This window comes from Hippoglossus stenolepis, chromosome 14 (assembly GCF_022539355.2).
Source record: "Hippoglossus stenolepis isolate QCI-W04-F060 chromosome 14, HSTE1.2, whole genome shotgun sequence".
In the NCBI taxonomy this organism is placed as follows: Eukaryota; Metazoa; Chordata; class Actinopteri; order Pleuronectiformes; family Pleuronectidae; genus Hippoglossus; species Hippoglossus stenolepis.
This window is the reverse complement of record NC_061496.1, coordinates 19365821-19381941: the sequence shown is the minus strand read 5'-3', so window position 1 is coordinate 19381941 and position 16121 is coordinate 19365821. Positions and strand designations below refer to the sequence as shown.

Sequence of the window (16121 nt, the reverse complement as noted above, 5' to 3'; positions counted from 1 at the left end):
GGATCAGAGTTACCACCCACTGTAGTAAACTGTTCCAGCACCAGGAAGTGAATGTTCGGTCACTGAGAATTCACGTCAGTGGTAGTTACTCTTTATTAACTCGTCCATTTTCTTCATGGTCATGTTCGGCAAACATTTTTCTGTAGTCTGGCTTGTAAAACAAGATCATACATGGAACAAGGACAAATGTAAAATAAGATTTTTATTAAAATAGACCAAACAGCCATGAAGGTAATACAGGCAACATTTATAAGAAACTATTACATAAATTTTTTTTAATTTAGTGCTGAAAAGGAACCTGCAGCACTTGAAAGGGAATTTACTTTTTAAAAAAATCTGCATTGTACACATTCTGACATGACTCATCTCACTTTTCCTCAGGATTGTAAGAGCAATGAGGATAACACTTAAAAATGGAAAACAGACAAAAGAAAACATTTTTAAATCATTGGAGTCAAAACTCTTGAAATGACAGGAACAATTGCTTATAACAGCAGTAAGCGTGCAGAGGATAAATCGGTACAGCTACAAAAAACATCTGCACAGGTTAAAATGAAATTTGATGTTCACTATAAAAGAACGCTCAGTTTGAAGTTTCCCTGGATTTTAAAGCACAAAAAACTGATTCCGGTCACTGGACCTTATCAGATTTTACACTATGGTATCAGACAAACTCTGGGCTACTGTCCCTGTTCCTAGTTAAGGGTAATTTCTTTCCACACAGACGCGCCAGCCCAAGCCCTGACATGCTTAAAATAGGGGAATATGGGTAGTTGTTGTTGGACTGATTCACATTGAGCTCGGCCAGGGAGGTGCTCAGGGTCTGCTCCGCCCCAGTGTCTTCATCAGGGGGCCCGCTCTCTGGCAGAGCAGGGGGCTCTATACCTGCTGGGTTTTCTTGGTCTTTATCCACTTCCTGCTCTGGGTCGGTGTTGGTTGCAGACTGGCTGGACAGGTCCAGGCTGTCCCTGTAGCTCAGCTGGTCGTCGTCCACGCTCACCTCGCTCTCCTGCTTTATCAGGCAGTGTGGGTGTGCGGCCCTCTGCTCGCTTTCATCCGGCTCGAAGTCAGAGTCGGGGAGCTGCTCACTGGAGCCCAAAGAACTCTCTGAATGGATGGGGATAAAGAGGTCATTGATTTTTCACACTCAGGTCAAATACAAGACATGATAAATGTTTTTTTTACTCAGCAGGAACTACAAGAGGAAGTGCTTTAATTTACAACAGTATTATGCGTAGCTAACCTTTATGACAACTTACCACATCCCTCCTCCGTCTTGTCAGAGTCTGGTTTACTCTCTGTGCCTCCATCCTCCTCTCCATCACCAGGACTCACCAGCTCCTCATTGGCAACCGCACCCTGATCCAAAAGGAGGAAGTTAACAGATTGCATTAGTGTTTGTTTTCAGTTAAACTGCAAATCAAGAGGGAAGTACAGGACCCTAATGAATTATATGTATAGGCCATCACTGTAAAAGGAAATAAATGCGTTTCCATATTTTTGCTTCTTGCCATCATATCAGGTTTTTGTAATGGAAATAAATGATTTATGACAGCTCATTTCCTCTTACCTGTCAAACTGACATTTGCAAAATAGGCTCACTGTTCTTGTGAAGATTATATCTTTACATAAAAAGGCCTTAAAGCCCTTAAAAGCCAAATTACTTACCAGATACATGTTTGTAGTCTTTGACCTCTTGGATATACAATGTCAATTCGTTTGAACCTTTGACGTCTGTATGAAATTGAATTAGCATGTGAACATTTAAGTTGTGGTCAAAAACAATGTGTGAGGTGACCGTTGACCATCAGTCTAAGACTCTAAGTGAAAGTTAAGGTGCGTTGGAATAGTCCATTTTATTTAGTAATTTAGATTATTTAGTATTTCAGCGGCTGCCATACTAAGAGCTGTTTGAATTCTCTAAATGATGAGGAAAGGAGCTTCATTGCTTCCAAACTTATCTCCTTTCTGAAAGGTAGCAAATTTAAAGTGACACAACCTCGTAGTTGCACCTGAACACACCCATGTAAATATGGAAAAAAACAGAGCATCCATTATATTCTCCTGACACAATCCAGAACTGATGCACGTCTGAGCTCCTGATATCACTGTACCGTGCAGTCTAAGTGTCTCCTGTTATAAATAAAGTTGGTTTTAAAAAAAATGCTGAGGGGAAGTGGAGTTGCATTTTTTCTTCACACTGTGGTTCTCCTTTCCTAACTGCTTACAGATTCTCCTGCACATCTTTCCTTGACCTCATGATGTTTTGCATCGGGGTCAAGGGACAGGGATTAGGAGGCACAAATATTTGGACTTTCCGAATGCAGCCATGTAATGAATGATGTAATGAGGTTTCCTCCAGGCGTTCCTGATATACTGTATATTGCAGTCACATTCATTACCTATTCAGATATTACCTTTAAACTATACAATTATGCTTTCAGCATCGGATACAGGCTCAACACTTGTAGTGTCCAAAAATATATTTCATGAATTTTCTGATTAAAATACGTTAACACACTGTCTGCTGAGAGGTCTACCTGCTGAGTGGCGTCGGAGTCAGAGCGACAGTTTTTTTGCAACTGAGAGGTTTTGGAGTGGAAGATGGATGAATAGAAGACTATGAGGGCTTCTATGATGCGGGCCTGATGGGGGTAATCAACCAGAGACGACAGGGATATCGTGGCGCCGGTCGGACGGGGCCGCATCAGGGAGGGGCCAAACACGATCCCCAGGTTACTGGGACTCATCTTGTTATCCTCCTCCAGCTCTGCGATCCTGGGAGTAGGAAGTTAGGGGAATGATCAAAACTACATTTATATACCTAATCACTCATTAAAAAAAAAAAAAGTCTTTCTTCACTAGAAGTGGTGTAATAACGGACCTTCTGAGGTGGCGGATGATGTATCGCAGTGTAGCGATGTTAGCCTTGGGCAGCTCCTTTAGAAGCTCTTTCAGCTTGTCCACCAGCACCAGGATGTCTGGATTAGTGTCAGGCCCCAGATCCACCAGCTCGGGCCCCCGACCCCCTGCTGAGTTAACACTGCTCGGCTCGGCCTCCTCTCTTTCAGGTGTCTCACTTTCACTCTGCAGACTCTCTTTGGCCAAACCCATCAGGCTGTTGTAGAGGCGGAACAGCATGATGGGCTCTGGTAGCTGGAGGCGAAAGACAAAGGAAACAGACAGGGTGTTAGGGGTAGAACTTGGTGTGAACACACATTTTATCAACAGTGAAACAAGAGAAAGTTAGAAATAACTTTAAAACACATAAGTACTTTACATTTCACAGGAGTAAAAGGATTAATGGAAAGCTATATTGTTTATATATACTGTGTATGTGACTAGGCATGAATATATATTAAACTGTGTGTGTTCACAGGTATTTATAATCATGTGTATGTATATGTAGATATAGATGTGTATGGGTAGTATGTAGTATTTTCAAATGATTTTTATTGCGACTTTGGCGAAATAAGCTTTGAGCAAAAAAGATCTAAATAAACACTCAAAATAAATTAAATTTTAATTAAAATATTTGTGAATTTCCCATGACAATCTACAGAGGCATCTTGCAATCACTTAAGATACAAATTCTGCTCTGTGCCGCTGAATTAATGATAGTCCAACCAAAATCCACAAAGAGCCTCTCATTTAGCCTTTACTTGGAAAGCAAATATGTCCCCGTCTGTTTAGTTTGATCCAGTTATATTTGGGTTTGAGAGATTGGGCATCTCATTTCAGAAGTAAAAAAAGAAACGCTTCTGTGACATCTTGATCACAAATTGGATTTCTTTTAAATGTAGCCTACTTTATGGTTAACTTATTTATCCATTTGTAAAGGTTGTTTTGAAAGAATCACACTTGTCCAATGAACGCCATTAATAAAACACCGAACTACAGTTACGACAGATGGACTATATGGAGAAAGGTATTGGGACACCTATAGGAGCTTTTATGACATCCCATTCTAAATCCACAGGCATTAATATGGCATTTGTAGCTAAAACTGTCTCCTTGTGTCTGTGGGAATCTTTGTACGGGCCAGTCAAGTTCTTCCACACCCAACTCACCCAACCAGGCCTTTATGGACCTTGCTTTGTGCACTGGGGCGGCAACAGAAAAGGGCCGTCCCCAAACTGTTCCCACAAAGTTGGAAGCATAGAATTGTCTCGTTAAGCTGAAGCTTTAAGATTTCCCTTCACTGGAACAAAGGGGCCTAGTCCAACCAATGACAATGGGACTGAATGAAACACCTGAATTCGATGACTAAGAGGTGGGTCCCAATACTTTTGTCCATCTAGTGTATGATAGAATTTTTTACTTTAAAAAAAGAAAACCAAGCCAGAATCTCCTGATACAAAACATGAATGTTATAAAACAAGGACACCTTAAACAAGTAGAGGATACAGGTGCATCTTCTGCCACACTTCAGATGAAAATATGTCTGCGTGTACTTTCATGTGTGTGTACCTGTCGGAGGTAAAGCTTGAGAACGTTGCTGATGTCGTGTGGGGAACACTGGGACAGCTCCACCAGCTCCTTGCCATTCTCAAAGGCCTGACACAGTTTCTCCACTCGAGTCTTCACCCCGTTCACCCTGTAGATGCCCTGCAGGGAGGAAGCAGTGGTTGGTACCAGACACATGAGACTTCTGCTCTGGGGCTGAGGAAAGGTTTCTCACCTTCATCTTGAGTGCCCGTCTCTCGATCTCAGAGATGCACTTGGTGATGATGAAGGGGATCCCGTCACTGGCACAGCTGGCCACCTGAGAGAACTCCCTGCCGAACAGCTGCAGACGGCCCTGGAGCTTCTTGTGGCCACACTGGATGGCCAGAGTCTCCAGACAGCGCTTGTGACAAGCCAGGAAACACTGAGGACAGAGAAGAAGGCACCGACTAGATGAAGTCCAAAACTTTTACGAGAAGGGCAGGCGGCTCACACCCCATCTGCCATGTTAAAGAAATTGAAAAAAGTAATTCCAGGAACATTTATCCAGCTCCGCTCCAAAAGGTTTGGAGTTCTTTCTTGGGTCAGGCTGGAAATAGGTTGAGTATATTTTTGCATTATCCTGCAAACTATCACACAAATGCTGATGAAAACATAAGCTCCTTAGAAGAGGTAATAAAATACGAGCTCTCCAATCACATGCTGAAGTTCTCGTCAGGACACAAATCTGACTGTCTGGAGACATGATTAGGAACTCACCTCCTCGCACTCAGCCCCCTGAAAGTAAACATAGCTGTCACACTCGCGGCACTTGGAGGGGGTCCGCAGCTTCCTCAGTCGGTGGGTCCGGGCTGCTTTGGACAGGCCGATGTTACGGAAAGGTCTGGTGGACACCACCACATCAGGATCCATGCCATTAATATCTGGAGGAAAAGATCCCCATCACGTAAAAAGATAGCCCACATTTTCTCTCAGTTTAGCAGAATAGTTACATAAAAAAAAATCTAAATGTAATCTGAGAGTCTTACTTGGAGTTTCGAATGAAGCTACATTCCCGTCTTTCTCATCTACATCTTCATTGGACGACATTGTTCCAGTGGATGATGTGCGAACAATTTTACTGATGTCACCTACAATCAACATACACTTTAAATACATTTCTCAGACATACTGCTGCCTCCAACAAGATTTCTCCTGAGAAAAAGACAAATTCTTCCTCATCATTACATAGAGATGATATTTGTGTGTGTGTGTGCTACTGTGAATCAGTTCTTGCTTACTTGTGCTGACAGTGGGAGACTCGAGGCCTCCATCTCCTCCAACGCTGTCATCGCTCACCGTCGAGCCCCACGACTTGTGGCCTTGTCCTGGTGACAGCAGAAGTATAAAGTGTCAACAAAGTATCAAAACTTGACTTAATATTTCTTCTGCAACGCTCATCGTTTCACTGCCGTTTACTAGAGCCCGACTGATATGGATGTTTGGGAGCCGATACTGAAAAAACATTGATTCCAAAGATGTTAAAATAAAACCCAAACGAATGTAATTGAGGCTTGATATTTTACAGTTTCACCATAAACTTCAATACAAACAACTTTAAATAAAAAGAAAAACACAAATACAATCAAATATTTAGAACTTGAACTAAGAAAATAAACAATTGTAAAGTAACAGACATTTTACAGAAAAGAAGTCCACATATGATTGTCTCATGGCAAACATACACAGATACCAATATATCTGTAAAAGCCAATATTATTCTTTATTAAGCTGATATTATCGGCCATACAATAAATGGGCCGGGCTCTACTGTTTACTCTTCACCTATAATAAATATAATAATCTTAAGAACCACGGCGGCACAGTGACGTCAGCAGGGATCACTCACTCTTGCGTTGAGCCTCTGCCTCTTTATCAGCAGCTGCTGTATCCGCGCAGGCAGCAGGACTGTCTGTGTGGCTCGACTGCTCTGTGTTGAAACTGTCGTTCCTTAGTCTGTGGCCGTGGCTGCACCAATGTGGAATTACAAGACAGTCAATTTATTCAAAAGTAGTACTTTTTCCTTTAAAGTTGCGATTGAAAACTCGGGTAACTGTGGTTCTTATTAAACTCTCTCTTACTGTGACGAGGAGCTGGACGGGGAGTAGGCCTCAAATGTGTAGTTGACGTTCGGCTGCTCTGGTAGCTGCAGGTCTCGCACGTGGGCGGCGTACTGCTGTCCTGGGTCGTACAGCTTACTGCTCTCACACAGGGTCTGGTAGTGGACAGGCAGAGCCACAGTCTGCATGTGCATGAGCTGGTAGTAGGAGATGGTCGCCTGGAGGAGGAGCGGACGCAGAGAACAGTTGATATTATTCCGATGTACACGGACGACCGGTGGTTCAGTTGTGCACGCGTGTTTGTTCGTGATGACTCTCACCGAGCGGAGTGTCTGGTCGCTCTGTTTGACGACGTCCTGCAGCTGCCTCAGCACCGTGACCTTTGAGTGCTCCAGATCCAGCTGCTGAGCGGTGGCGTCTGCGATACATGTCCGGTAGGTGGCCTCCGCTTCGTCGGACTGCACATGCAAACACACACCATTTCTTATTTTCTGTTTGCTTCCAATCTCTTGTTTTTTTCTTTTTAAAGCACAAAGCGTTGATCATGATAATGTGGCAGGTAGATAAACAAATACATTTTAAAATAATTTAATATGTAGATCATGTGTGACAGTACACATGCAGACAAAAACTACAGTAGCTGATAAAAACCTTGTTGCGAGCCTCCTCCTCCAATCGTTTCTTCTTCTCCACAGACTTTGCCGTCGATCCTCCTCCCTCCTCCTCGGCTCGGCAGGCTGCAGTTTTGGCCTTGTCGTACTCCTCACAGCGAGCCATGTAGGCCTGCTTGGCCTTCCGCAGGTTCGCCTCACACTCCATCTTAACGCAGACACACAAACTTTGCTCTTTTCCGTTTCTTAGAGAGATAAAATTCTAACATATACAGAATTTGAGATTGTACCAGTTTTCTCTTTGCCCGAATCCAGTGTTCCTTGATATCCTTCCGTCTCTTTTCGTGCTCCTGTTTCCGCTGCAGCAGAGGCTGCAAGGACAAACGGAGACAGATCAACATCACGTGCGCAGCGGCAGCAGTAGGTTATGAGCGACTGTTGCAGGGTGATTAACGGGAGCAGACAGAGGTTACCTGTATGAAGGTCTGGTTGTACAGGGTGCTGTTGGCCTGCTGCAGACCCACACCCTGCTCCTGGTCCTGCTCCAGAGCCAGAGAGTAGATGGAGAAGAGCGGCATGTGGGGCTGGAGGAAGCAAACAACGCAGAAAGAAAGAGTAAGACTAAATGTAAAACTCTAGCTTTTGAACATTCAGTATCACAGATTATCAATGAGAGAGAGTGGCTTACATGCGTTATGCTGTGTTTGCAGGACTGGTATAATCTCTGCAGGCCTTTGGAGAACTCAGTCTCTGGTAAATAGAAGAACACAGTTAACAATGATAGGTCACCACACAAACTGATACTGAGCGATTCATTTTAAAATATTGGACAATACAATTATGGTAATACAAAACAAGTCCGCAAAGGTCGAACATGTGTTTAAAATTCTTCTCTGACAAATAACCTCGACATGATTGAATTAATTCGGAGTTTCCCACTTACCCAGTGAAATCCTCTTCTCCACGTAGTTGATCAGGTCCTTCATGTACTTGGAAATGGTTTTAGCATAGAGCAGAGCTGAGTCCACTCCTCCCTCACTGCGCTGGAGGATCACATCCACTTCCTCCACTCGGCCTAGACATCAATACACAACACAAACACAGGTCACTACACAAACCGTTACTGTGACGACAGTCAGATGAGGATGATGTGTGCGAGAACATTTTCACCCCTGTCTGTGTGTTGGTTGGTTTGTCAGCAGGATTACGATAAACTACTGATCTCTATGAAACTTGGAAGGATGTGGTATGCGCCACAGAACAACCCAATAAATTTTGGCACTGATCAAGGACTTTTGTTTTTACTTTCTTTAATATTGGGAGACAGTCTGACTAGTTTCCCAGGGAATAATTGACGAACTTAAATGTAAAGAAATCAGACATACTTAGGTGACTGAGATCTATGAGTGTGTGTGTGTTCTATTCTAGTTTAAGATTTTACTTTGGTGATAACTGTTTGTTACTGTTGTGTTTTACCCCTTTTTACACTCAGTCTGAATCAAGGTTGCATCAATACCTCTTAATGTAAATGACAAAGCACACACACATCTAGATATAACAAAAGATAGATATATATATAGATAGATAGATATATATATATATATATATAAATAAATGAAAGAGAAAACAAGAGTGATTGGAATCACAAATGTGCAGAAGTATCACAGAGATCAGCTGCAGTGTGAGGAGAGGACGGACTGATGTCCTACCCATGTCCTGCAGGTCGCTCCTGAACTGGCCGCCGTCCGCTCCCTGGCCTGTCGCACTGTACAAGTTCTCCAACGACTGCACAACACAAAAGACCATTCATTTGTCATAAACATGAAAAGTTGTGAGTGTAAATCTCTTTCGGAGACTGGTAGATGAGTTGCTTTGTGAAAAATGTTCACCCACCCTGCTTTTCTCGGTGGGCAGCAGGGAGAGCAGCGTGCTGCTGTCCACCTCTCCCATCAGCAGCTCAGACACACTGAGGAGAAAACAACACTTCTACATCAGCACAGAGACACTGTGCATGCATTGGGGCAGTTTGTAAAAAGATGACCACCAGTGTAGAGCGGTTTTAAAAATGAAACAAAAAAAAAAAAAAACTCAAGTGCTGAGGAGACCAAGTGATAAAAACATCAAGTTTGATTTTGATCTACCGGGTTTGATCTTTTCCTCTCCTCATATTATACATCAATTTACTCTGCCATACAGTAACTTGTATTCTTCTTCAAATGCCTCATCCACTCAAGTAAAACTGTGACATGTTTGGTTGTTGACAGTTACAAAAGAGGCTAAACAAGCAAACTGTTGTTTTCAGGTCATGGGCAGAAAAACAGAGGCGAGAATGAGGAAACAGACACGTCAGGCAGATTTCAACTGTCTGCCAACTCACTTCCTCCTATGACAGATATCTAAGCCCTGTCACTGATAAGCATGTGATTTACTGTTGGCCCAATATATACTTCAATTACACAAGAGGAATACATTTTACAAGTCAAAGTTTACTTTTTAACTTTCAAGTTATTTAAAAAGAAAAAAGTGTAATTTTTCACATAGAAACATTTGTATTGGAGACAGTTTTGATGGGTTCTTAGTTGCAGATTCAATCAATCAATCATTTCAGTCTTGATTCCTCTTGAGCATCTTAAATCCTGCGAACAGTCGATATCATCTCCTCAGTCTGTAGCAATCTGTTCATTTAGCAGCCAGGTGGTGAACAACAACTTCTGGTTTTGTGTCACACAGCAGAAGAAAAACCACTTCCTGTTTTCTGCTCTGCCTCATGCAAATGTGTCACCATCACTGCACTTCTCTCTCATTCCACACACACACACACACACACACACACACACACACACACACACACACACACACACACACACACACACACACACACACACACACACACACACACACACACACACACACACACACACACACACACACACACACACACACACACACACACACAGAGAGAGAACTACCTGTTCCGTCTGTAAAAGAGGTAAATTACTGGCCCTCTTGTACAGACTTTGACTTTGGAGCAAAGATCGCATCAATACCAGTAACAAGTGTGTGGTCTAGTATTCACCATAAGTTTATGGCCAGGTTACAGTATTAAATATTATAAAAAGGTGTACCAGGTACTTACTTGCTGCTAAAAGCAACTGCGATGGTTTCAATGGCCTTTTCAAAGTCCTTCTTGTCGGCCTCGTTACAAGCCTCATAGTGGAAACCTGAAAAGTCACAACCACGTATTCATGTTTCAGTTGTGAAAACACCGCCGACCATCAGTTACACCTCGCCATTATAACTACAGTATATTCACTCACAATGTTGGGTTCTAAGATCAGTGTAATTACAAAAAACAGCTGGAAAGATGTATGTTTATCAGTTTTCATTCATTTAGGGTTCATGTTTGAGGGTTTTCCTGCACCGACTGACCTTTGACCTTGGATATGAGCTTTCCGGCAGCAGTGAGGATCTCCACTGTGTTCAACAGAGGGTAGGTGTTTATAACCTGACGCAGCACCCGCAGGACCTCACCCAAACACTCGTGGGCCACGGGCCGCTGACTCTCTTTACCTGGATGAAAGGGAGGGAGGGAGGGAGGGAGGACACGTAGTGGTTGAAACAAGCATCAAGTGAAGGATATTCAAACCTGATAACACTACGAGGCCACATGAGTGGTTTTCTAGATGTTTGTGTCAAAGTCACATCATAATTCATAACAATCATAACTGCACGGTAATGCATTTGTGAACTGGGACCATTGAGGGATTGCTCCTTTGTGGTGCCTTCAGGGCTCTAGCGTTTAATGTCAGTTCAGCTGTCACAAAAAAAAAAAAAAAAATTGTAGTTTGGTGACAGTTCCTGATTCTCAGATGTTGCAGTGTCGTTAAAGGCATCAATAATAAAGAGTTAGGTCCATTCTACCACAACTTTAAGTACAAATAAAGTTCACCTAATGTTCTCACTTTCTGAACAACGAACTAGTGGAAAGTCCAGACAGCTTTGCCTGCAGGAAATAGTCCTCTACAGACTTACACACGTACCAATTAAACAAACAAGAAAGAATATATTTATTGTTGAAGTTTGGAGGATTTTGTTCCATTTCCTTGAAGAGGCTCCTAGCTCTTGCGTCACACTCATTGTACAGATGAGAGTAGAGTTATTCTTATCTCTCTGCGAGGAAGCCAATACACAGATTTCCGTTAATGTGCATCTATTCCTTTAACTCTCGCCAAGTCAGCGTTTCTGCTGTTAATAGAGACAGAGGGTCAGACAGGTCGGGTCGAGGCTGTGTCAGCTCTCCAGCTTTGATGTCACTGGTGACACAGCTCCAGCCCGCATCCTCATTCCCTCACACACACACACGTTTCATTTAGTCCTCTGTACATCCTTCTTCTGATGGAGGCGGCTCGCTCACAGAGGAGGTCAGAGGGCAGCCGGTCACTCAGTCCTCCCACAGTCTGTCTGAAAATGCGTGTCAGGATGTCTGAGCAGAAGCAGCAGCAGACAAAAAGAACACGGTGACCTGAACATAGTGCCACAGAGCATGTGGTTGCTTCTATTGTTTTGCAATAGAAGGGATCAATTCTGTTTTTTTTGCTACATCTGCTTTCGCACCTGCTCGGCCAACACCTTATATACACACACGTATTCTCTTCTGTATGAAACCAGTTTGTGGTTAAAGAATTAAAGTGGGACCTAAAAAGGACAGCGGAGATCCAGATTAAGGAGGTCTCTGGATTGCAGTACGGGAGGAGACAAGGCCCAAACTCTGATTGTGCTGCTGATTAAGAGGAGGAGGAGGAGGAGGCATTGGGTCACAGTGATGCAGCGAGTCTATCAGAGGAGGAAGTGTGGACGAGGCCGTTCTGTCAGAGACTATCCATCATGGCTTCCTGTTTAGAGAGCTCACACTGGGCGGAGAACACGACAGAACAGTGAAGGACACGAAACACAGCTCGGCCTTTCTGATCGGAGCCACGGGGATCTGCTCTGACAAACCAGAGAAAATACCTTATGACTCAAACTGGCTCGGTCAAAGTTTCAGTCTGGGCAACAGGTGGAATCAAGTCTGAAGCACTACTCGTTACTCCAGGAGGAAAGAATAGGTGTTCTGCCATGCTACTCTGCTGTGGGGAAGAGCAGTGTGGGACTGCAAGGCTGCAGTAAACAAGAAGCTAGCTTCCTGCTGGAGACAAGAGTGCGGTTACCCTGTGTGCGCAGCGGAAACGTAACCCTTCGTTTGGAGAGAGGAAGCTCAGTCACTGGTTCGATTGGTTGTGCAGGGTTGCCCTGACAACCCCCCCCCGCCCCGACTTCCTCCACCTCCTTACCCCTCATACCTGTGAGTGAACAGGACTGATGTCGACTGACAGAAACCCTCCTTTGTCCTTGTCGCAATGAACTAGAGCGTGTAAGGTCAAAAAGGGAATAGAAAGTAGACAGTATTGTTCTGTCGTCAAACTGAAATTCATATGAATGCAACACAAACAAAAAGAGACGCACTGTCCAATTATAAATGCCTCCACACGCACAGGGGGAGGGGGCACAGGGGCTTTGTCTCCACAGTGGTCAGGATGGACGAGGATCAGGGTTTTTAACCAGAGTGCTCAGTTCAAACCCAAATCAACAGAAAACGAGCCGTCAGAACAAGTTTCTAACAGGAGCCAAACTCAAAAGGTGAGACCATAGACCGTAAATAAAGAGGATGCGTCTCAACTTCCTCCCACTGTCTCGTACGTTGACTTTTTAGTTTGATCCATGTCCCATCCAGTAACAGGGAGGAGGCAGGTTTTATGACCTACACTGGAGCACTATTTTTAGGGAGCTGTCACGTCATTCATCTGTATCTTACAGTCTATGGATTAGACAGTAAATATTTGTGTGTGGATCTGTGGCTGGTTGAAGTTTGGCCTGTTACCTTCAGCCAGCACCACATCCTTCAGTTTCTCCACAGCCTCAGCGAAGCGCGCCACGTCTCTCAGCAGGGCCGGGATGTCCTCAACTTCAATGGCCGTGCTCTCTGGACTCTCGGACGAAGCAGTTGGGGTCAAGGCCCCTTTCCCATGGCCCTTGGTGAACACCCATGACTGCAATGGGAACCCTGAGGAGACACGCAGCGCATCAGGTCAGCACATCTTAAAACACATAGTTTTATGCTTTGGTATTTGTGAGGATTAAGCAAACAAACCGTGTTGAATTAGAGCCAGGCTAAAGGTTTTCCTTTGTTTCCAGTCTTTATGCTAAGCTAAGCTAGCACACAGCTGGTTCATATTTAACAGACAGGCATCACAGTGGAATCCATGCTCTCATCCAACTCTTCAAAAATCAGTTTTAACTATTTCTTTTAATGAAATTTGAATTGGTGTTTTGTATTGTTTTAAATCCACATAAATCGAATGTCTTTGAATTTCAATGTGTAGCTAAAATAAATCAACCTGATGTGAGCATTTTTCACAGTTTGGACATTTTGGGGACTAAAGCATTAACCGAAAAAAAAAGAAAAATCAATAATAAAATCTCTGGTTAGTGTTTATGTGAACGGTGAAATTAAAAAAAGGTAAAGCATTTTCTTGCAAAATTTTTGACAATTTGAAATTGTGTGTAATATTTTGTGTAGAGTATGTGTGAGGCCTGTCCCAAACAGGTTCTATTGTCACCCCTGTCCTCCTGTTTGTTGGTTTGGTTGTTTGGACAGATTTCCACAGAACTTGGTGGATGCAGGTACGGGTCAGGGACGATCACATTAAATGTCGGTTCTTTAACATTGCAAGATAGCATCAGTGCTTCTCAACATTTTCACTGTTTTCCCAGGGAACAATTCATGGGTTGTGATGAAAAGGGACATTTAGGGAAGTGATATCTGTGAGTGCAGCTTGATTACATGCAAGACTGTTGGGCCTTGGTGGAGGTTTGTGCTCTACTGATGCGTTTGAACCAGACCTGCGGCGCTGGCGTGTCTGCTCAGAGCGGTGGGCCTCTTCAGGGTGGTCACCGGAGACGGGCAGCCCATCCCTTGCATCAGCTTACTGTGCTGAGCGCTCGGAGTCCCCGGGCACGACACGAAGGGGTCCAGGAGGCCGGCAGAGACTGCAGTGGGGGTCGAAGAGTAGGAAGTGGTCGAGGAGAAAGAGGAGAGGCTGACGTCGCCGGCATCTTTCCGGCTCTGCTCCGTGAGGATTGACAGCTGGGAGGAGGACAGGAAGAGCGAGAGAGGTCAAGATGATAACATGATCCAGTACACGCGTGCTGAACGGCACAAACACATCAATGTGACCACTCTTTGCTGTTGTGGCCTTAAAAACAAAACAAAACAAAACACACAAACAGCACTATTGTTGGTGAACACACACACACGAAAACTTTCACAAGATCCTGCGCTACGTTGCGCAACACTTCCTGGCTCCAAACTGTGGTTGGGTGTGGCAAACTGAGCAGAGCGTGGACTAACAGAACGGCCCGTTTACTGTTTGGAATAGGAACAGTGACATTTCCAGAGGTGGAAACAACCTTAACGTCTACAAACTAGTCACTTTTTAAAGCCTGGTGTGTGTGCATCTTGTTTCCAGTTGTGGCAGATTGAAGGCCCCACTGCTTTGGGGCCTGACGATGTCAAGGAGCACGATTTACTCCTATAAACACTTCAGATCAGAAAAGCATCCTCGCATATTTGCCGTTTGCGTTGGACACGTCCTCACACGTACCTGTTTGAGCCATACGCTGTGCTTGTTGGGCAGTATGTCCAGCCCGTCCTCGCCTTTCTTAACCCTCTGACCCGTGGAGTAAGGGTTGTAGCTACTTTTGCCACCACGCTTCAGCATGCTCCCTTCCCCACTACTGCTCTGTCTCCAAGGCGGCTTGAGAGTGATCTCGCAAGAGCATTCACGACAAAACCCACACGCACAAGGTGGACTTCCTATATGCAGTCACACACACGCTCACTCAATTATCGGAATATTTAACTCGGGCTCTGCAGCATCATGAAGGTTTAAGTGGTTTCACACAGACGAGTTGCGTATCTCACCCTGAACACAGCAGACCCAGCAAACCAAACTTTACCAAAGAGTATTTATATCTGGTGGAAGTAGAGTTTGCACAAACACACCATCACCCCTGGTCTGGAGCCCTGTCCTCTCCAACTCACACACACACACACTCACACACACACACACACACGCTCTCACTCTCGCACACACACACACACACACACACACACACACACACACACACACACACACAGGTGATGCTACTCACTGACTGTGCGCTGCTCTGGCGCCCGGGGCTTCCCGCTCGGCTCTTCTTCGAGATGGACGGCGTCTTGATGAGCTCCCGCTTCTTCCGGGTGAACAGCTTCAGGGTCCCCTTCCCGTCCATGCCCACCTCCCGGAGCTTCACGTACAGGCCCCCCACCCACCCCCCAACTCGCCACTTGGGTGCTCTGCTGCCGGCTGCGTTCAGCGGGACCTCGGTGCCATCCAGGCCGACTTTCAGCCAAGGGGGGAAGTGTCTGTCCGTCTTCCTCCTCCTGCCGCTGTCGCACATCGAGCCGCGCAGGCTCACTGACGCAGAGACAGACAGACAGGCAGAGCGACAGACAGCTGCTCTCACCGCAAACTGTCTGTGTGCGCTGCTACGAGCATCCGCTGTGTGCGCGCCTGCTCAGAGGGAGAGGGGGGAGAGGAGGTGATCGGACCTTTACGCAAAGTTTGATTTCCCGGCAACTGAAAGTGTCACACAATTACACACCGACTCCATACGAGGGTTAACGCACAACACGCACGCACGCGCACGAACCACTGCCTCGTTCATATGAAGAGGAATCAATTCATCCTGACGCACGTGTGTTTCCACCATGTGACCTGCAGCTCTGATGGAGACCTTCCTCATCCATGTGCACCTGCACATTTATACAGAGTCAGGGTGTGTGTGTGTGTGTGTTCATAGGTCTGTGATGGAAGGAAAGAAGAAT

General features: G+C 44.8%; 1 protein-coding gene across 2 annotated transcripts; it reads right to left on the bottom strand.

The window, feature by feature from the left end:
• Nucleotides 1-184: 184 nt before the first annotated feature.
• On the bottom strand, nucleotides 185-15807 carry arhgap45b (Rho GTPase activating protein 45b). Of its 2 annotated transcripts, none has more exons than XM_047342873.1 (24): nucleotides 15407-15807; nucleotides 14096-14339; nucleotides 13074-13256; nucleotides 10586-10726; nucleotides 10293-10377; nucleotides 9050-9122; nucleotides 8866-8941; nucleotides 8100-8231; nucleotides 7845-7906; nucleotides 7630-7740; nucleotides 7447-7527; nucleotides 7197-7364; nucleotides 6866-7003; nucleotides 6567-6763; nucleotides 6335-6453; nucleotides 5727-5813; nucleotides 5475-5576; nucleotides 5206-5369; nucleotides 4682-4870; nucleotides 4471-4608; nucleotides 2885-3156; nucleotides 2541-2778; nucleotides 1260-1359; nucleotides 185-1107 (listed from the first exon to the last, which is right to left on the bottom strand). In XM_047342873.1, exons 1-24 carry the CDS (start codon nucleotides 15692-15694, stop codon nucleotides 665-667), a joined length of 3831 nt encoding a protein of 1276 aa, XP_047198829.1. In that variant the 5' UTR covers nucleotides 15695-15807; the 3' UTR covers nucleotides 185-664. The 2 variants fall into 2 exon arrangements, with proteins under 2 accessions (XP_047198829.1, XP_047198830.1); XM_047342874.1 differs by lacking the exon at nucleotides 15407-15807 and adding an exon at nucleotides 14857-15015.
• Nucleotides 15808-16121: the final 314 nt, after the last annotated feature.

What these genes read in the sequence shown, in the direction of transcription:
- arhgap45b (XM_047342873.1), bottom strand. Translation starts at nt 15,694, where the DNA reads ATGTGCGACAGCGGCAGGAGGAGGAAGACGGACAGACACTTCCCCCCT. An exon ending in CAGACACGCCAGCGCCGCAG is followed by an intron (nt 13,257 to 14,095) that starts GTCTGGTTCAAA and finishes GTGTCTCCTCAG; the next exon opens with GGTTCCCATTGCAGTCATGG. An exon ending in GTCTCCCACTGTCAGCACAA is followed by an intron (nt 5,577 to 5,726) that starts GTAAGCAAGAAC and finishes TGTTGATTGTAG; the next exon opens with GTGACATCAGTAAAATTGTT.